This window comes from Felis catus, chromosome B2 (assembly GCF_018350175.1).
Source record: "Felis catus isolate Fca126 chromosome B2, F.catus_Fca126_mat1.0, whole genome shotgun sequence".
In the NCBI taxonomy this organism is placed as follows: domain Eukaryota; kingdom Metazoa; phylum Chordata; class Mammalia; order Carnivora; family Felidae; genus Felis; species Felis catus.
In genome coordinates this window covers 30,944,478-30,965,050 of record NC_058372.1, presented here as the reverse complement: position 1 = coordinate 30,965,050, position 20,573 = coordinate 30,944,478, and the positions used below count along the sequence as shown (strand labels likewise).

The following is a 20,573-nucleotide window of genomic DNA, read 5'->3' as shown; positions in this document are numbered from 1 at the left end:
CTAATGGAGGCTGTCTTCCCATATCTGAACTATCCAACCAAGGATACCTCAGAAAATTCCTTAGACCCTTACTCATTCCCAGGAGTGGGGCCTGCCCAGGCCTCTCAGAGGTCGACGGCAAAGCCCAACTGACCAGGGCACCTGCCCCGGCACCCTCTGAATGGCAAGTCCCTTTGCTTTCAAAGTCTGAGATTCCTGGGGACATGAAGAGGCATCACTCCCACCCCTCTGAGCTACATAAAGGCAAAGGACTGAGACCTGGGAGAAAGACATTCTTATAGAAATTTTAATAAATTTTATTACGCCATCAATTAGCAAAAGATAAATAAGAAATTGAAAGAAGCCAAAGAAAAATGGTGTAAGAATGGAAAGAACAGGGGAAAAAAAGAATGGAAAGAGCAAGAAGAAAGAAGTGAAGGAGGGAGAGGAAAAGGGAGAACAGGATGACGGAGGGAGGGAAGGGCAAGCAGGGAGGAAAGGAAAGGGAAAAGAGGAGGTGCAAGCCCCACCTTGCATTCAGCCCTGATCTATCTGGGGACAAGACACCTGAATGGGACACAGGTATGCCCACAGTGTCTCAAGTACATTCACTAGTCACTGAGATGTCAGTGAATGTTTTGCAGTGAGTGAATACGAGTACCGCCCACACATAGGTGACCCAGTCATAACCTGGGAAGCATTTACTCACTCTCCCTATCCCATGTAGATCAGGCCCATCCACAGTCAAGGCTGAAACAGTTAAGTCCTTGTAGGAGGGTGAGTGCCAAGTTATGGGAAAAGGGCCTGGAGATCTGCTACTTTAGCCTCTGACCTTGAAAGACTCAGAGGAGAGAGGCCCGAGGCAGAAAAGTCAGGAGGGGCCCTGGCCAAGCTTGAGAGGCTGATTCTAACAGTCCCCAGCATGCCCAACACCCTGTTCCTCCATGTCAGGGAGACTTGCCTCCACAGGCTGAGCTGTAGGCTGAAGCCCTGAGGCCAGGCCCCAGCTCACTACTGACTTTCACCAAATACTCAGGCCCACCATTTATCTAGTGCTATTTCACTCTGGTCATTATGTACTTTGTTTCAATAAATGACTTACTCTAATCCTCAGAGGAGAGCCTTTCCTCACTTTAAAGTTGAGAGACAGAAGCTGAAGAATACACGGGGACACGGGGACCTGCCCGGGGCCAAACCCTACTTGAGGCAGGTCCACCCCAAAACTCAGGTGAGCCCTAAACAGAGGGCACCAGATTGGAGGCCCTGGGCCCAGAAATCCTCTCTAAAGTAGCAGGTCTCAGAGACGGAAGCAGGAGGACTATGCTGCAGCAGCTGCCTGGGAGGCAACCAGACAGAGGGTGCTGTGAGGGGAGAGTAACCCTGGAGACTCTAGCAAGTCTCCCAGATTCCATCAGGCTCTGCTGCCCCCTTGTGGCCAGCACGCAGAGCACCGAAGGAGCGCTTCCCTGCGAGAGGACAGAGGGACAGGTACAATCTTATAAATGTGGATGGGAGCACAGGAAACCAGGCACAAAAGACCGCAGGCTACAGGACTCCTGATAGATGAAATTAGAGAACAGGCAAAACGGAAGGCAAAATGGATCCGCGGTGGCAGAAGGCCGATGTCCTCATTGGGGGTAGAGGGTTCCGGGGCACTGAGGGGTAGTTAGGACAGGAAAGGACACCACATAGTCATCCTGGGGTGGTAGGACTTAACTGATGCTTATCGACTTACTGAAGTTAGCTTATTCATTTTATTTATTATTTTTATTTTATGTATATATTGTAATTAAATATTATTCATTTTTAAAGAACAAAACTGAGTTCCCACAGGAAAGTGCTGGGACAGATGTCAGCATCTGTCCAACCAAGTCTCCACACATTGGTTTGGCTCCCCATTCTCACTGTTCCTCTAAAGCCTGGTAGGGTGAGGATCCCCCGTCAGACACCCCCATACACACACACACACACACACACACACACACACACACACATACATCACTGCATCCTGTCTTTGCAAAAGGTCCACACTGCCAGGCCTTGGCTCTGCCATTTCCCCCAAACCAAAAGCTGTCTTCTCCATCTGCCCCCTCCCCTTTCACCCCTCACTGTGCCCCTAGTGAAAGGTCATAGGACACAATCTCTACACTCACTTGTTCAGTGGGCATCTATTGACAGCTGGCTTCAAGCATCTGGGGGAGACAAAGAAAGTCTCTTGCCCCAGACATTCTCACAACCTGGCCACTTAATATGACACATGGCAAAGCAGAGAAACCGCAAGGCAATGTGAGCAAGAAGCATGGACCCTCAGATACACTAAAGATACGATACACCTAAGGGAGGCCCTGGGCAGATTTGCTGGAGAAGTGCCCTAGGTTTGCCATGTTGACTCCCCTTGAGAAACTCCAAATTCCCTGGAACAAAGCTGGAAGTGACTAGTCCAAGTGTGACACCTCTGAGAAGACAGCTTCCTTGCTGAGGACACACTGACTCAGAGTTGGAACCAGAGATTCAAGGTAGAGGGAGGGAGTTAAAGACTGAATCCCAAGAGGGTGAGCGATGGAAAGGAAGCTGAAGATTCTGCCTTACAGTTTGTGGTGAGAAAAAGCACAGCACTGAGTGAGGAGAGAGGGTCTCCCACCACATGGAAACTCAGTTCTTAGCCAGCCCACCTGAGGCCAGAGTGTGACAGAAGAGAGGTGGAGGGCCCCAGAAGGAAGCAGAATTCCATTAAGATGGTTCAATTACAAAGTTGTAAAGAAGTAATTTATCTGGGGATGGGTGGGACAAGGGAACAGCAGGGGCTTCTGAGGCACCTGAGAGCCTTTATTCCCCCTCCCAGCCTTAAAGGGACAGGGAAGAGGAGCCCAGATACTGGCAGGGAGGGAGGGAGAATACCCCACCTACTCTCCCTCCACCAAAGCCTCCCTCTAGTGCCTCCCATTGGCTGTCCCCAGTGAGAAGCCACCAGCAAGTCCCTAAGCCCTCGCTCCCTGTGATCAGTCCAGGGAGTCAGTGTCCCCAGTTACAGAGTGAGGCAGGGAAAGGTGAGAAAAGACAAGGAAGAGCAAGGAAGGGCAGACAGGGAGTAACACAACAAAGGACAAAGGGACCCAGGGGAAGAGGTTAACATGAGAACCCCCACCTGATCCATCTCTGCCACAAGCACCTTCCCAAGTGATCCAACTACTGCTTCTGCCAGATGACAACCCTCCCCCCAACAAAGATAAGGACACCAGTGACAAGCCCAGTGAGTGGGGAATCTGGGTGCATATAGAGGTGGGAGAGGTAGGGAGGCCTGCCAGGCAGCTCTGGAGTGGACAAAACACAATTCTTGATGTCTCCAGGCCCAAAGTCATAGCCCAGACTAGGAACGGTGGGGAGCCTCCCAGCAGGTGTTTACAAAGACCTGAGGACTAGGTTCTATGTAGGTTTACCCCCAGGAGCCTTCCCCAGAGACAGCCCCCATCCACTTCTGCCACCATCACCACCACAGAGGCCAGGAAGAATCACCCCCTGCATCCTTTTAGTTCACACGCAAAAGGTAGAGATTCATTTTTAGAGAACTTTGCATAGGAAATGCAAAAGGAAACATAAGGACACAGAAAAGAAGGATTGTCAAAATACAAGGTTCTCACAGGCCTATACAATGACAGCTGGCAGGGGGCCAAGCACAGTAGCTGAGTGGGACCAGCCTCAGGCTATTCCAGAACCACCTCCTCTCCCCAAATCTCTCACCCCATTGAGCTCTGAGGCTGTTCCCCATGCCCCAGATTTACTCTGCAGATGTCTCTCCATCCCCTCAGGACTCTCCTGTCACACCTGTCTGCTCTGGGAAGCCCAGTGCCTTAACCCCATGATCCCAGCTCCCCCTCTCCCGCCTTGCCTTCCTGCACTCACCAGCCTTATTCTCGTGCACCACCCTCACCCACACAGACTAGCTTCTGTGGGCAACAACCATCCTCAATTTCCTTTGACCGGCCACTCCACGTCTTCCCTGCCACTCAGTTCTTCTCAGTCCCTCCTCAAATTACTCACTGCCATCAGGTGTCAGATAGGAGACCCAAAGGAGCCCTGGAAACTTCAAGTTCAAACCCTTGGGTTCAAGTTATCCACTGACCTTGCTCACCATTTCCCACTCTATCTTCTCTACCTCTAAAGTGATACCCTCTCCTTGGCTAAAAATGCAGTTGGGCAGAGGGAGTGGCTCCCAATGATTGTGGCTGGCTGCCTCTCCCTGAGGCAACCTGGCCTTCCCTGGCCCTGGGCCTTCCCCCATTGCAGGGTAAGAGTCCTGTCATGTACTAGACCTGCACCCAGCACATGTACACTGCCCCTCTTCCAGAGTGCCAAGCCTGGCCACTGGCTTCTGAAGAGGTCTGCAGGGCACAGGCCACATCAGCACCTGCTGGGAGACAGGGGTCAGCAGCTCCTCCCCCTTTCCACAGCCAAGAGTTGGACACCCTCAGGGGGCAGAAGCCCAGCACCCACACTTCAAGGAGGCCTTCCCTCCAGGGAGCAGGTGACAGGTCACATTCACCAAAGGATATGCTTTGGGGGTATGGGGTGAAAAGTCTTCCAGAAGCTTCCTAAGGGCCTCCCCTTTTCCCAAGTCCCAGAGGTCACAGACGGGGAGAGTCTTCAGGCCTCAACTGCACCCAAGGAGCTCCTGTGCCCAGAAGGGCAGAATCCACAGTGCCTCTGCCCACATCCAGCCCAAAGCTCTCCATTTCAGGGAAGGGAATCAAGAGTTTGGGGTTAGATGTGTTTCTGTTGACTTTTTTGTTAGACATCTTGGTGAGGAGTGGAAGACACAGTTGAACATGTAGGTCTTAAGCCCAAGAAAAGTTCTGGAGGGCCTGGGTGGCTCAGTCAGTTGAGCATCCGACTTTGACTAAGGTCACGATCTTGCAGTTTGTGAGTTCAAAGCCTGCATCGGGCTCTGTGCTGACAGCTCAGAGCCTGGAGCCTCTTTTGATTCTGTGTCTCCCTCTCTCTCTGCCCATCCCCTGCTCATGCTCTCTCTCTCTCTCTCTCACTCTCTCTCTCAAAACATAAATAAGCATTATTAAAAAAAGAAAAGTTCTGGGCTGGAAACATCCTTGTGTGGCTACAGGACCATTTGATGGTGGTCAGAGCTGTGGGGATGGAGAACAGCTGGCTTCTCTCTGAGCTTCCACAGGGGATGTTCATACCACCTCCCTTCACATCCACAGTTTTACATATTATAACTGTCCGGGTCTCCCACACAGTTTGGAAACCTCTGGAGGGCAGTGGAAGGTCAAAGATCCTTTAGTATAGACAGATCCTCCCAACACCTAAAGTTGGGTCAGGTCCAGAGAACCCATGAGGAAGGTACCATGCTGGGCAGCTCTTGCCCCATGACTGTGCCAGCCTGGGGCCCAGGACCCAGGAGAGCCACTCCCAGCCTTTCCATCAACATGGGCCATGGACCAGAGACTTTACCTCTTGTCCCAAACACCCAGGGAGGGTGGGTTGTGAGTAGACCAGAGCAGCCCACGCAGGTAGCTAGCTGCCAATCTCACCACCTCTGGCTGTGTTCGCTGCACGATGACCTCCCTGCTTCCACATCATGCATGTTGGGACCCTCTGCATCCTCACTGAATCTGCCCTCTAAACAGTTCCCCCCAGGACAAGTCCTAAAGCCCCAGCCTGCTGCCCCCACCCCAGTCACACCCCGCCCCCATTGCCTCCCCAACTCCACCTCTCCCCATCCTAACCTCAACTCTTCCACCCGCACCCTGCCCCAGCCACTTCCCCTGCCCACTCCAGACCCTCCACCACCCCACTCCCAGCCACTGCCTAAGGGCTTCTTCCTCCTACCACTGAGAAAGCACTACCCTTCCACTGAAAACACATCCAACAGTCCTCTCCCTTCACCAAGAATTCAGTAAACTTTGGCAAAAGAGGTAGAAAAAAAAGGAGAAAACACACAGATTCATAAACCCTTTGGGTCCCTGGGTCTTAGGACATAGAGACATTTACTAGAGGTCAAGTAGTAGTTTTTTTTGCTTCTCTTACTTATCCTGCCAATTGTTTTAATACTTATCAACTTGTGGACTTAAATTTCCTTAATATTTAAATAAATTTGTTCCTCATACTAGGCCCCAGTACAAGACTGCTTCTCTTCAGGAAAAGAATAAATAAGTCGTTGTGCTATCTTTAACTTTTGTCTGCTTATGCAATAGTTTGTAATTTTAAAATGGAGAATGTTCTGAATCAGTCTATGATCATGTGTGTCCAGTAAAAATGTTAATCTATTTTACGGGTTTAATTGCCAATCTTTCTGGCAAAGGGATAACCCGTAATGTTGCACCACCCAGCAGCTCCAGTTTAGGGTCTTCTAGGACAGTATCTGACTGGTCAAGTACCCATGTACCTCCCTGTGCACCTCCCATGCTCCTAATCCAGCACCTACTGACTGACCCACACTAGCCCCAACCTCCACGGCCAAGGTGTGAGTGCCCAGGGCCAGTAGTGTGCTGAGGAAAAGGGACAGGCACAGTTCACTGACTTAGGAAGAGCACACTTTGTGCTATGTCAGGAACCGCTTTCAGCCCCTTCTGGATCCCAGACCTAGAGAGGCAACCATTTCCCCAGCCCACCCCTCCTCCCAGGTCAGACTTTCCAGAAGGTACTACTCTGGGTTCTCACATCATGAAAGGATGTCAGCATCTTCAGGGTCACCTTGAGAGCCACTGTCCAGAAGCCCCAAGGGCCCTATCTATACCTTCCATGAGCACAGAGCAGTCACTCGATGTAATAAATTCTCCAGAATATCCAAGAACCAAGAACTGCATAATGGTCATCTGTGGGGAGAGGGCCAGGGCAGCTGAGAGATGCATGTGGGGAGAGCAGTCCCTATAAGAAAGGCAATTAGCCTGATTCACAAGATCCCAGGATCCAGGAAATGGAAAAGCTTCTCTGAAGCTGGAAGGAGGTCATTTAGGAAATACTGAAAAATTTTAAGTATCCCACACTGTGCTCAACACCTCCTGTTTTTGCAAGTCACTCTACTGCCCCACCCCCATAATTTGTCCTCTTCCCCGACTTCCAACAGCTTCTGCCCGATTTTAACAATATCCCACTTAGATTTCCAGACCCATTGTTATAACTACCTTGCACACTCAACTCCCATTTTCCGCATTCTCTCCATCATACCACCCTGGAAAAATCCAGCTTTGCCTAAATCCAACTTCCCACCTACTCCATGTGTAAATACAAGCAGCTAAGTGATTGGATAAAAATACTCAAACATGCCTATGGAATATTTATAATCACAAACTTCATGCTCGTCGATAAAAGGACACAGAATATTCCTGTTTACTCACAAACTTTCAAGGCAATTATTTCACATTTTCTTCTTAATTACACACCCTCCCTCCCCTCCACTTTCAACTGATAACCAACTCCTCCACTTGGTCACTGGACCCCAGCCCCTCCCACCTATTCAAGGACATTCCTCCTGCAACCCTCCCTCTTCTGCAATGCTGCCTTTCCCTCTAAAAATCACACCCACAAGAAAACAAACATGGTATACTTCCTATCTTAAAATGCAAATGGCAGGGAGCCAAGATGGCAGAACATCATGGAAGGTTTTTTTGTGTCTTGCGTCCATGAAATACATCCAGATCAACACTAAACCATCCTGCATACCTAGAAAACTCATCTGAGGATTAACACAACAATCTGCACAACCTGAACCACAAAATTCAGCAGGTACATGGCACAGAGAGGTGAACTGGGGGAGACAGAAGCCACGGAGGGCAAGGAGCTGTTTTTGCATGCAGAGAAAGGATGGAGACAGGGGGGCGGGGGAGAATATGGGAAAAGCCCCCCCCCAAACCAGCTGGAGAGAAAGGGGAAAAGTGGAAACAGTCACAGGGATTAAACTAAAAAGGGAGAAAGGAGAAAGGAGAGGGTTTAAATTCCATTAAAACTCTATAAACAGGGGAAGCACAGAGTCTGAAACTCCACAGCCCGACACCTGGTGGTGCTCTGGTGTGAAGGGCGATTCCCCAGGAGCAGAGTGAAGTCCGGGGATCTTCAGGCCACACAGGGAGAGGAGGTTCCCCTGCTGGGAGGACATCTGGTAGAAGCTGTGTGCCCCCCCCCCCCCCCCGCTAAGGCAAAGGCCCCAGTGGATACAGGAGAACAATCATATTTACTGGCGCTGGAACAAGGTTGTTGGGGGTGAAGCCTGGTGCCAGATGCATGTTGTGAGTTGCCATAATCCCTGACACAGTGCTACTACACAACCGTGTGAACTCTTTCTGGAGCAGGCTGGCACCCAGCCATAGTCTCTGGGCATTGGCAGCAGCACAGTCCCACGAACGTTTCTGGGTGCAGCTGGCACCTGTCCTTTGCTCTGTGAGACCCTCCCAAGAGGGACAGAATGGGTCAAAGAAACAGGCCCTCAGAATTAAGGGGTCAAGAAACACAGCTGAATCTGAGATGAAATTCAGGAGGGAGGTGCTGCCTGGGCCTTGGTCATGGACAGTGTAAAACTGGGGAGTGGACAGAAGCCAAAGACAAAGGATGGGTGAGTGATTGCTGATCAGGGAAAACAGGGTTCCGATACTAGAGACTGGGTAGCTGGGTGACACCACTTTCACCACTCTGGCGCCTGCACATACACCCCTACAAGCGCCACAACAATCCACCCCAGGAAGCGAAGCAGTGCCATCTAGTGGAGAACAAGGCCATTACATTAAGCCCCACCCAACTGGGCCAACTAAACTCTTCAGGAACACAAGTCTCTCTGCCTGCTTAGTTTACAGACTATAAAGCACTTCATAGTTTGACTTCGAGAGGAAAACGAACTAATTTCAATCATATTTCAGTCTGTTCCCTGGTCCATCTGTTCAATTTTCTTTCTTTTTCCTTTATATTTTTACTCTTTTCGTTTCTTTTCTTTTTCTTGAATGCACAAAGAGAAAAAAATTATTTTTATTTTCAATTTTTATTAAAAGTATTTTTAATTTTTTTCTACTATATTTTTTACTTTTGGGTAAATGGAAGAATGGATAAATAAGATGTGATATATATATACAATGGAGTATTACTCGACAATCAAAAACAATGAAATCTTGCCATGTACAACTACGTGGATGGAACTGGAGGGTATTATGCTAAGTGAAAAGTCAGTCAGAGAAAGACAAAGCCATATGACTTCACTCATATGAGGATTCTAAGAGACAAAACAGATGAACATAAGGGAAGGGAAACAAAAATAACATAAAAACAGGGAGGGGGACAAAACAGAAGAGACTCTATGGAGAACCAACTGAGGGTTACAGGAGGGGCGGTGGGAGGGGAAATGGACTAAATGGGTAAGGGGCACTAAGGAATCTACTCCTGAACTCATTGTGGCACTATATGCTAACTAATTTGGATGTAAATTTTAAAAAATAAAAAATCAGAGCGCCTGGGTGGCTCAGTCGGTTAAGTGTCCCATTCGCCTCAGGTCATGATCTCTCAATCTGTGATTTTGAGCCCTGCATAGGGCTCTCTGCTGACAGCACAGAGAGTGGACCCCGTTTCAGATTCTGTGACTCCCTCTCTCTCTGCCCCTCCCCTGTTCATGCTCTGTCTCTCTCTGTCTCAAAAATAAATAAACGTTAAAAAAATTAAATTAATTAAATTAAATTAAATTAATAAATAAAAAGCAATAAATAAATAAATAAATAAATGTATGTCTCAATTTTTACCTGGGGGAGAAAAAGGAAAAAAAAAAAAAAAGAAGCTGAGTGAATCCCAAAGAGCATATTTCCATGTGTTTATTAGCCATTGGTACATCTTCTTGGGGGAAAAGCTGTTCAAATATTTTGCCCATTTCTGAGTCTCATGATTGACTTATGAATTTTTCATATATTCTGGATACAAGTCCCCTATCTGATATATGATTTGCAAATATTTGCTCTCATTCTGTTGCTTGTCTTTTCATCTCCTTAAGGCTCCTTTCAGAGCACAAAAATTTGTAATTTTGATAAAGTCCAATTTATCAAAATTTTATTTTGTTGCTTAGGCATCGGTATCACATGTTAAAACCATTGTCCTATCCAAAATCATGATATTCACTCTTAGGGTTTCTTTTAACATTTTTATACTTTAGCTATTATGTTTAGGTCTATGATTGATTTTGAGTTAAATTTTGTGTATTTTGTGAGGTAAGTGTCCAAACTCATTCTTTGTATGTAGAGAACCAATCGTCCCAGTACTATTTGGTGTTTCTTTGTTTGTTTGTTTTTAAATTTTTTAAACATTTTTTCATTTTTGAGACTGAGAGAGACAGAGCAAGAGCGGGGGAGGGGCAGAGAGAGAGGTAGACACAGAATGTGAAGCAGGCCCCAGGCTCTGAGCTGTAAGCACAGGGCCTGATGTGGGGCTTGAACTCACGAAGTGAGAGATTATGACCTGAGCCAAAGTCAGACACTTAACTGACTGAGCCACCCAGGCACCCCTATTTGGTTGTAGGTTTTTTTAATGTTAACATATTTATTTTACGACAGAGAGTGAGTAGGACAGAGGGGCAGAGAGAGACAGAGACAGAGAGACAGAGTCAGAGAGAATTCCAAGCAGGCTCCACATTCAGCGCTCAGTGCAGGACTTGATCTCATAACTATGAGATCATGACCTGAGCCAAAATCAAGAGTCTGGTGCTTAACTGACCAAGCCACCCAGGTGCCCCCCACTACCATTTGTTGAAAACACTTTTCTTCCTCCCTCTGAATTGTCTCGGCACCTTGGTTGAAAATCAATTGACCATAAATCAATTCTATCGCATTGAGCTTAATGTCTAAACTTATGTCCATACCACACTGCCTTGATTACCAAAGCTTTGTCGTAACTTTTGAAATTGGGAAATATAAATCTATTCTTTTGGCTATTCTGAGTCCTTCATATTTCCTATGAATTTTATGAAAGTTTTTTGAGTTGAGGGAGCAAGCCATACGGGTAGCTGGGGGGAAAAAGCAGTCCAGGGAGTGGGAAGAACAAGTACAAAGGTCCTCAGGTGTGAATGTGCCTGTGTACAGAACAGTTAGGAGGCCAGTGTGACACAGTGGAGGGGAGGAGTAATAGGAGATGAGGTCAGAGAGGTAAACAAGGCAGGAGAGGAAAGGAGCCAATATGTAGGGCCTTGCCCGCCCTTTAAGAAATTTGGCTTTACTATCAGTGAATGCAGAAGTGATTGGAGAGTTTTGGGCATAGGAGCGACATGGTCTGACTCATATTTTAGCAGATTCACTGTGACTACTGTATAGACAAATAGCTAAGGGAGCAATGACAACAGCAAGGAGGCAAGTTAGGAGATGCAAGAGGTGATGGTGGTTTGGACTAGGGTGCTACCAGTGGGGATGAGAAGAGATGAAAAGTGGTCAGATTCTGGAAAGATTGTGAATGTAGGCCAGTAGGATTTAAGAGAGATTGGATATACAGTATGAGAGGAGTCAGCAATGTCTCCAAAGATCTGGGCCTGAACGACTAGAAGAATAGGCAAAGGCCAAGTCCATTGAGAGGAAGGAGAAGGTTTGGAGAGGAAGATCGCATCAGTTCTGGACATGACCAGTCTGAAGTACTCATGAGACCCTGGAAGTATACATTAAGAGTTTAAGAGAGTAGTCTGATCTAGAAACACTAATTTGGGAGTCATCAACACAAATGCTTACTTATTTGTGTGTGTGTGTGTGTGTGTGTGTGTGTGTGTGTGAGAGAGAGAGAGAGAGAGAGCAGGGGAGGGGCAGAGAGAGAAGGAGACAGAGAATCCCAAGCAGGCTTCGAGCCACCAGTGCAGAGGCTGACACAGTACTTGGGCTCATGAACCACGAGATCATGACCTGAGCTGAAATCAAGATTTGGACATTTAACTAACTGAGCCACCCATACACCCCACTGACACTGTCTTTACACTAAGCTTCTACCCTATCACACCCCAGGTCCCCCTTCTACCCAACCACTCCCTTTCTGTCTCTGTTATCCTTTCATTCTCTCAAGCTGCGGCCTGGTGCACTAGCCTCCTTTTCCACACACACACACACACACACACACACACACACACACACACAAAATCTGGGGTCAAGAATATGGAAGAAATGGAGAGTTTCATTTTTTCCACTCAGGTCTTCATAGTTCCGCGAGAAGCGTAGTGTCCCTTCTTATTTTCCTTTCCCTTCTCACAAACATCAAATCTCACCCCGTCCACCAGTCAACAAACCAGAAGGTACCAGAAGGAGAGACTTTTCACACTAGGTTTCTTCTGCCCAAGACTCCATCCTCAGAGCTGCCACCAACTAACAAAGATGATGGGAAAGTGGCAATGACATAAACAGGACAACGGGACAGAAACACACACAGGAAACTCACGAAGAAACAAGAATAGCCACTAAATAGATGAAAATAATGTCAGCTTTCCAACAAGCACAACTGAAAACAATGAGACACCATTTCACCTGTCAAAGTGGTAGGTATTCCGATTCTGATCAGCAGGGTCGGCGAGAATAAGGGCATGCACAGACACTATGGCCCAGGTGCGGTCCTGTGCTGCTGTCTGGAGAATGACTCGGCAACACTTAGATACCAAAACCTTTCAAAATAAGCCTATCCTTTGACACTTTGACTCAGTGGTTTCACTTCTAGGAATTCGGCCTATGGAATCACTTAGGCAACCATGCAAATATGTATGTTCAAGAATATTTACTGCAGCATGCCTTACCGTAATTTTAAGAATTGAGATCCAACTAAATGCCCCCACAATGGGAAACTGGATTCAATGAACGAGGGTTCATCAAGCAGTGGGATACTTGCCAACCATTAAGAATGATGTTAGCCCATGTGTCTTCTGGTGTGCTGCGTTGAGAAGGCTATAGCCTCACGTCGGTGGTATTCCTGGCCCAAAATGAGTAAACTGAAGAAACATCAGACATACCTAAATTTAGAAACAACCTACAAAATAGCTGACCTGTATTCTTCAAACCTGTTAATATAATAAAAGGCAAAGTTCGTCTAAGGAATTGTATCCATATTAAAGGATACTGAAAAGACATGATGATTAAGTGCAAGGCATGATCCTGGACCAAGAAAAAAAATTCAGTATGAAGGACATTATGGGGCAATTGGCAGATTTGGAACATGGACAGTAGATTAGATAATACTATTGTATCAACTTAAGTTTCCCAATTTTGATAGTTGTACTGTAGTTATATAAAACATGTTCTTGTTCTTAAGACATTCATACCTGTGTTTTTATAAGTAAAGGAATATCTTGTGTACAACTTACTCTCAAGTGGTTCAGAAAAAAATACTGTGTATTTAGAGAAATAATGATAAAGCAGATGTGGTCATGATCCAGTTGGTGAATCTGAGTGAAGAGTATCCTAGAATTATATTCTTGCCCCTTTGCTGTGAGCTTTAAATTATTTCCAAATAAAAAAGAGTTTTATTTTTTTTAATATATGAAATTTATTGTCAAATTGGTTTCCATACAACTCCCAGTGCTCATCCCAAAAGATGCCCTCTTCAATGCCCATCACCTACCCTTCCCTCCCTCCCACCCCCCCCCCCCATCAACCCTCAGTTTGTTCTCAGTTTTTAAGAGTCTCTTATGCTAATAAAAAAGAGTTTTAAAAAGGGAAGGTACTCCGGGCACACCAGGCTGCCGCTTTGGGTACCACAGTGCTGGGGCTGTGCATGGCTATTGATAACACCTCCAGCCACCCCAGACTCTCAGCTCTCTGTGCTACTAAGGAAACTCAGTGTGTGACTGACCCTGGAGCTGTCCTGGATTGACTCAAAAAAGGTAGGATGAGTCAGGGAAATGAATTCTCTTTTGTCGTTTTATTTACTCCAATTCTGAACTCAGAAACTGACATTCCATACATCTCAGAGATCTCTGTGGTAGAGAAAGGGAAGGGAACCTACCTAAATATACAGTTTGCGCTGGATAATCCAGACTGCACATTTCAGTACCGACAACGTCCATTTATCATTGATATTGGTTTTATACGTTTCCCAACAAAGGAAGGCCAAGATTTCCCCCAGAACCAGCCCAGTAACTTGCCCATTCCCCCAGAGGAGAAAACTAAGTCCCAGCAAGGGCCAAGGTAATGGCTAGGAGTGCCCTGCATTCCCACTGCCAAGGTTAGTGGTTTCGACTTATAGAAAGTTGCAGATTGACCAAGAAGCACGGATACTAACCTGGAATAGAAGATGCCTCAGCACCCCACACCTCTGTTCCAGGCCCTGACCCTCCCAGGGCAAGGGTAAGCCACCTTGTCATTCTCATCTCTAGAAAGGGGAGACCACACAACAACAGAAGGGCTGGGACTGAACCCAGAACCCCCCCCCCCAGCCCGGTGCTCCCGTCCTGTTCACCTGCCACACCATCCCACTCCCCCTCTCCCCAGGGGTTGTCAGGGACAGAAGGCCCCTCCCTCATCCCCCTCAATGTTGTTCCACTCCTCCCCCTCCCATCACTAGGGTGTCCAGGACATTGTGTGACTCAGGAAACAGCTCAGACGTGAGGCTTGCAGTGGGCAGAGGAGGAGGAAGGGGCCGTGGGAGCAGAGGAGGTGGCTCCTGCCTCGGTTGAGGGCTCTGAGGGTCCTTGCCTGAGGAGGCAGAGGATCTGGGTGTGGGGCGGTGCTCTGGAATGCAGCCCCCTTCACTGCTGCTGCTGCTGCTGTGTCACTCAGTCGTCAAGACCAGAGGTGAGGCATGGGGTAGGAGAGGTGACGGGACCCATCTTCCTTAAGAGGGTGTTGATGGGTTGGGGGCGGAGGGCCAAGCCCCATGCTTTGAGAGGACACCGGGTGGAAGAGAATCTCACCACCATCACCCCCCAAATGCAGGGAGAGAAGACTCTGCTGCTGCAGCTGCACAAACCAAGGCTTTGGGGCCTGTGCCAGGGGCGGTGACTGTCTGGGGAATGGGTGGGAGGGTGCCCGCCTCAGGGAGAACCCAGTTGGCCTTAGTGCTGGCGGACAGCAGGCTCTTGCAATCACATTTAGGAGGTAAAGAGGGAAAAAGACTGGCCACCTGCTAGGGAAGGCGATGAGAAAAAAGCAGGAGATGGAGACATGGGAAGGTCAAGGGCTGACCAAGTCCCTTTCCCGGTCCAGCTGTCCCCACCCCCCGGATGGCTCAATGCTGGGCCCTTCCGGGAGGAAATCCCTTCAATGTGTCAGCCATTCACCTTCCAGGAGTCCCCTGGGCCCCCCTCCTGAGCCCTGTTGTCTCCATTCCAAGGGATGGAGCCTGAGGCTGACTTGGAAGGCTGGCTAATAAACAGGAAAGGGGGTGGGGATTAGGAGCTGAGAGGATCCCCAGGCCTGGGATGGGGGCGGGGCGAAGCGAGGGCAAGAGCACCACTCCCTTAAGGATCAGGCAAGTGCAGAAGTGGTGGTGGCTGAGAGCACATGTGGGGCTGCTGCAGGCAGCAAAGCACCCAGAGAAATCTGGGAGCACAACGCTCCCCACTCCCATGCCTTCCTCATCTCCATCCCTAGTGCTTCGGTGTGGGGACTTCCCAGAACCCTGTGCCAACGGAGGCACCTGCCTGAGCCTATCTCAGGGACAAGGGAGCTGCCAGTGAGTGTGTCTCCTGGGAGTGGGAGACCGGAAATGGGGAGGGAGAGCTGGGGAGGAGGAGGGACTGGGAAGGAAGGAGAAAGGGAGGAGGTAAAGGCACTAAAGGGAAACAAATGAAGGCAAAGGAAGGGAGGTGGGAGAGAAGGCAAAGAGGACCCAGTGACTTAAGTTTCCACTCTCCTCCCCTGCTCAGGTGTGCCCCTGGCTTCCTGGGTGAGACATGCCAGTTTCCTGACCCCTGCCAGGATGCCCAGCTCTGCCAGAATGGGGGCAGCTGCCAAGCTCTGCTTCCCGCCCTCCCAGGCTCCCCCAGCCTTCCCTCTCCCTTGGCCCCCAGCTTCTCCTGCACCTGCCCCTCTGGCTTCACTGGCCAGAGGTGCCAGGCCCAACTCAAGGACCCCTGTTCTTCCTTCTGTTCCAAAATGGGCCGCTGCCATATCCAGGCCTCAGGCCGCCCACGATGTTCCTGTCTGCCTGGATGGACAGGTGAGCACTGCAGTGGTGGGGAGGACGGGACAGGCAGGAACACCGGACTGGGAAGTGGGGTGGGAAAGATGGAACTGGAGTCTGCAAAACAGCCAGCCCCTTTGAGGACAGACGCTGTGAGAATCAACAAGCCCTCTTGCTGACCATTGACCCGAGACACATTCACCAGCATGGCTGTACCAACGGTTAAAACGTTGAAGTGTTTTCCAACCCGTTAGTAAATGGCTACTGCCATAGCCCCCTTAGTGCCCCAGCCTGGCCCCTCGACCCAGTAGCTAGAGGGTTAATGCCTAGCACAAGGCAGGGAGAGGGGAACCTCCTAGATTCTGCATAATGGGCATCTGGCCTTTATTCTTCCAAGTAGGAACCCATAACAACACCTGGAAAGACGGTGGTGGTGGGAGGTGTAATGGGGGTGGAAGGGATCTGACCCAGAGAGAGGAACGGGTATCAAGGCAAGGAAGAGGGGTGCAACCCGGGGATGAGGGTGTGGGACCCCTGGTGGGCAGGGCGTCCTAGCCCGGGGAAGCAGTCAGGGGTATGGGACAGAGGTGAAAGCCCCTGGAGAGGAAGGCTCCTCTGATCTACCAGGAGAGAGAGGACTGGACAGGGCAGTGAAGACCACACGGGGAGGAAAGTGATCTGTGAGGGGTGGACTAGAAGAGCAAGGCTTCTCAAACGTGGCAAGGCACAGCAATCACCTGCAAAGCCTGCAACATACTGGTGCCCACGTCCCAGAAAGGCTGCTTTAGTGGGTCTGGGGTGGGCCCAGGCATGGAGATAGTTTGAGTGCCTGGGTAATTCTGAGGATTTGGGGGTGGGAGACCAGCCTCTCGTGGTGTGACAACAAGGAGGACTGTCAATGGCAACTTGCCAAGCCATGTGCTTCAGAGCAGCGGCCCACGTGTCCAGTGCCAGCTCTGCCACCGATGAGACGCGCGCCCTTGCATCAGGTAGTTAAGCTCTCTGCATCCTCAGTTGCCAGCTGATGTCCACACGTCAAAACGTTGTCGAGAGGAGGAAAGGGAGTGATGTTCAGGAGGTGGTCACTTAGCCCAGTGCCAGCCGCCACCACCGCCCTTGCCACTGGGGGGAACACGTGAGACGTCTGTCTCCTTATCATTATCTGCAACACTGTACCCACCTAAAGATTAGGAAATCCAGACAAGGGAGGCCAGACACACCTGAGGGCACACAGCGGTGGTGGCACAGCAAGGTGCCGAGTCTGGAGGCCAGCTGCTTTTCTCCTCCCCACCAAGGAAAGGCCACCAAATTTGGAAGGACACTGTGTCTCAGGTCTGCTCCGCAGGGCCAGCCTGCAGTACTCCCACCAACAACGACAGCTCCCGTTTTCCAGAATGCCCAAACTGAGGCAAGGGGTGGTGGAGCAGGGCAAAAAGCGTATGGGAACAAAGAGAAGGCAACATGAAAATCAGACACAGATAATCCAGAGTGAGAGCTGGATTCTCCCAGCAGAGAGGGGGCGGGGATTGAACAGCGCCCTCTGTCCTCTGCCTCAGGTGAGCAGTGCCAGCTTCGGGACTTCTGCTCAGCCAATCCCTGCGTCAATGGAGGGGTGTGTCTGGCCACGTACCCCCAGATCCAGTGCCGCTGCCCACCTGGCTTCGAGGGTCATGCCTGCGAACATGATATCAATGAGTGTTTCCTGGACCCAGGGCCCTGCCCCAAAGGCACTTCCTGCCATAACACCTTGGGATCTTTCTGGTGTCACTGCCCCACTGGGCAGGAGGGTCCACGCTGTGAGCTCCAGCCAGGACCCTGCCCCCCTACGGGCTGTCCCAATGGGGGCACCTGTCAGCTGGTTCCAGGGAGAGACTCCACCCTCCACCTCTGCCTCTGCCCCCAAGGTGCGTCCTCACATCTGCCACCCCTCTCCCGGGGCAGGGAGGCCCCTTCCCTTCGCTAATCCCATGACCCTGTCAGGTTTCCGAGGCCCGAGCTGTGAGGTGAATCCAGATGACTGTGCTGGGCACCAGTGTCAGAACGGGGGCACTTGCCTGGATGGGCTGAGCACCTACACGTGCCTCTGCCCAGAGGCCTGGACAGGTGAGTCGTTTAAGCCAAGTCCATGGCCCCCGTGGCCCATATGATCAGCCCCTAGCCTCCCCTCCTCACAGGGCTCCCAACTCCAGCCTTTGTCCCCTTCCCATCCCATCCCCCACAGGCTGGGATTGCTCCGAAGATGTGGATGAATGTGAGGCTCAGGGTCCCCCTCGCTGCCAAAATGGGGGTACCTGCCAGAACTCAGCTGGCAGCTTCCATTGTGTGTGTGTGAGCGGCTGGGGAGGCACAGGCTGTGAAGAGAACCTAGACGACTGTGTTGCTGCCACCTGTGCCCCGGGATCCACCTGCATCGATCGTGTGGGCTCCTTCTCCTGCCTTTGCCCACCTGGCCGCACAGGTGTGACAGAGGGCTCGGGGAGGTGGCCGTGAGGATGGCAAGTGACAGAAGCATAAGGGGGGCAGCTGGGATCCTCAAGCGGCCCATCCTGCCCTCCAGGACTCCTGTGCCACATGGAGGACATGTGCCTGAGCCAGCCATGCCACGGGGAAGCCCAGTGCAGCACCAATCCCCTGACAGGCTCTCCACTCTGCCTGTGTCAGCCTGGCTACTCGGGGCCCACCTGCCACCAGGACCTGGACGAGTGTCAGATGGGTAAGGCACCCCCACATCAGATCCTCTCTGAGTCCCAAACAGCCTCTGCAAATTGTTTTTCAAATTAAAAATACAATCATCTCTTTTTTCCCAATTTGGTCCAGATTTGGCAATTCTTCCCTACACGGTCTTCTCACCAGTGCCTAGCCCTCCGGGCCCCACTTAGTCCTCGTCTGTGTTAAAGACACCAGCCCTTTCTCCGCTGTGTTCATTCTGCCACAAGCAGGCCCTCGTGCCTTCCCTGGCAGTCTGGCCTCCTTGCCCTTCTGCCCTGGGCCCCTGTGAACTTCTGACTCCTCTCCTCCTAGCCCAGCAAGGCCCCAGTCCCTGTGAACACGGCGGCTCTTGCCTCAACACCCCTGGCTCCTTTGACTGCCTCTGTCCCCCTGGCTACACGGGCTCCCGCTGCGAGGCTGATCACAATGAGTGCCTGTCCCAGCCCTGCCATCTAGGCAGCACCTGCCTGGACCTGCTTGCCACCTTCCACTGCCTCTGCCCACCAGGTACTAGATGGATGGGGCCCTGAGTAGAGGACACAGGGGACTAATCCTGAACCCACTAGGCATGACCCCTCCAGAACATAGATAGCCCCAGGCCAGTTGGGATCAGCTATCAAAGAATACCTCTTTCTCATCTCCCCACCCAAGATGAACACTCTGGGAAACCCATGGCCTCTAGGAGAAGGGCAGCCACAGATGGTACTGAGGTTGTACACTGCTCAACTCTGGGGGTGACAGGAGAGCATTCACTTCATAGTCATTGTAAAGTGCGCAGCCTGGTCCACTGTGCACAGAGGCCCATCAAGGAAGAGCAGAACAACAGCAGCCTCGGCTCATGCCAACTCAGAATGTTCCTCCTAATCACAGAAACTCTCCCCTGTAGAGATTGAGCAAATCCTTAAAACCCCAAAGGGCCTGTATGCTTGAATTTGGTACAATAGAAAAAAAAAAGTGCCACAAGGCTGCACCTACCTCCAAGTTACTTTTAAGGGAGACAGGTCTCCCCAGGGGTATAGTCACCAACCCGATATCAGGAAGCTGAATGAAACCGAAAAAATAATAGCTTACTTTATGCCAAGTACCACCTGAACATCTTACATGCATTTTGTCATCTTGGCAAGAACCCTCTAAGGTCAGTATTGTTACTGTATCCATTTTACAAGAAACAGACACAGAGAGATTAAGTGAGTTGTCCAGCCAGTAAGTGGCATGGCCGGGATTCAAACCCAGCGCTTCAGTAGATTTAACCACTACACCAAACAGCCTTCCTAAACTGAGCAGCATCCAAGGAAAAAAGCTGAGAAAACCATGCAGTCCTCCAAGGGACAAGGTCATAGATACCAAGGAACTTCAGAAGCAGAATCCCCAGGCAAGAAGTGGGAGGCAGCCGAGGTCTAGAGGCTGATCCAGCTTCAGTTCAGGGTGAGACTGTGGATACCAGGACAAGCCCAAAGATACAGGACAAATATGTGACCAACAAGCTACCCAAATGCCCTTCAAATACCCCCCCTTGGGGACTCCTGGTCTCCCTGGCACAGAAGCCTGCTGGGGTAGAACAAGGGGCATGACTCACCTCCAAGCAGATGCCCATTTGTTTCATTTGACCTTGAGGACCTCCAGGCTCATTAGCCCAGCCCAGTGAGCCTGCCGTCTGGGCACAGAGAATGGCCCCCAAAGGTACTTCCTTGCTGCCCCCTCGGGTCCCAGCAGGTGCCCTCCCCCCGAGCTTTCACATTCATTTAAAGGGGGCAGAGCCACACACAGCAGAGCAGCAGGACCGCAGGCTCGTCGCCCCAACCTTCAGGCACACAGCACCCTGGGAGGGT

The 20,573-nt window shown here is 50.3% G+C and overlaps 1 protein-coding gene and 1 long non-coding RNA gene across 7 annotated transcripts in view; one reads left to right on the top strand and one right to left on the bottom strand.

Moving 5' to 3' along the window:
- Positions 1 to 10,659: 10,659 nt before the first annotated feature.
- LOC111558977 overlaps positions 10,660 to 20,573 on the bottom strand; it is a 25,248-nt gene continuing 15,334 nt past the window's right edge. For 3 of the 4 annotated variants that reach the window (XR_006597663.1, XR_006597662.1, XR_006597664.1), the window contains exons 4-6: positions 19,720 to 19,785; positions 17,256 to 17,438; positions 16,396 to 17,056 (exon numbers count right to left, since the gene is read on the bottom strand). This is a non-coding gene — a long non-coding RNA (uncharacterized LOC111558977). Of the gene's footprint in view, positions 12,905 to 14,193; positions 17,057 to 17,255; positions 17,439 to 19,719; positions 19,786 to 20,573 lie in introns of those variants that run through there. The other variant, XR_006597661.1, reaches the window with a different exon arrangement.
- The window catches only part of NOTCH4 (notch receptor 4), a 22,548-nt gene continuing 16,541 nt past the window's right edge, over positions 14,567 to 20,573 (top strand). For all 3 annotated transcript variants that reach the window (XM_045057308.1, XM_045057306.1, XM_045057305.1), the window contains exons 1-8: positions 14,567 to 14,705; positions 15,504 to 15,585; positions 15,779 to 16,071; positions 17,592 to 17,939; positions 18,016 to 18,138; positions 18,257 to 18,493; positions 18,593 to 18,748; positions 19,057 to 19,251. In XM_045057308.1, coding sequence (XP_044913243.1) covers positions 14,648 to 14,705; positions 15,504 to 15,585; positions 15,779 to 16,071; positions 17,592 to 17,939; positions 18,016 to 18,138; positions 18,257 to 18,493; positions 18,593 to 18,748; positions 19,057 to 19,251 — 1,492 coding nt within the window. In that variant the 5' untranslated portion in view covers positions 14,567 to 14,647. The remainder of the gene's footprint in view (positions 14,706 to 15,503; positions 15,586 to 15,778; positions 16,072 to 17,591; positions 17,940 to 18,015; positions 18,139 to 18,256; positions 18,494 to 18,592; positions 18,749 to 19,056; positions 19,252 to 20,573) is intronic.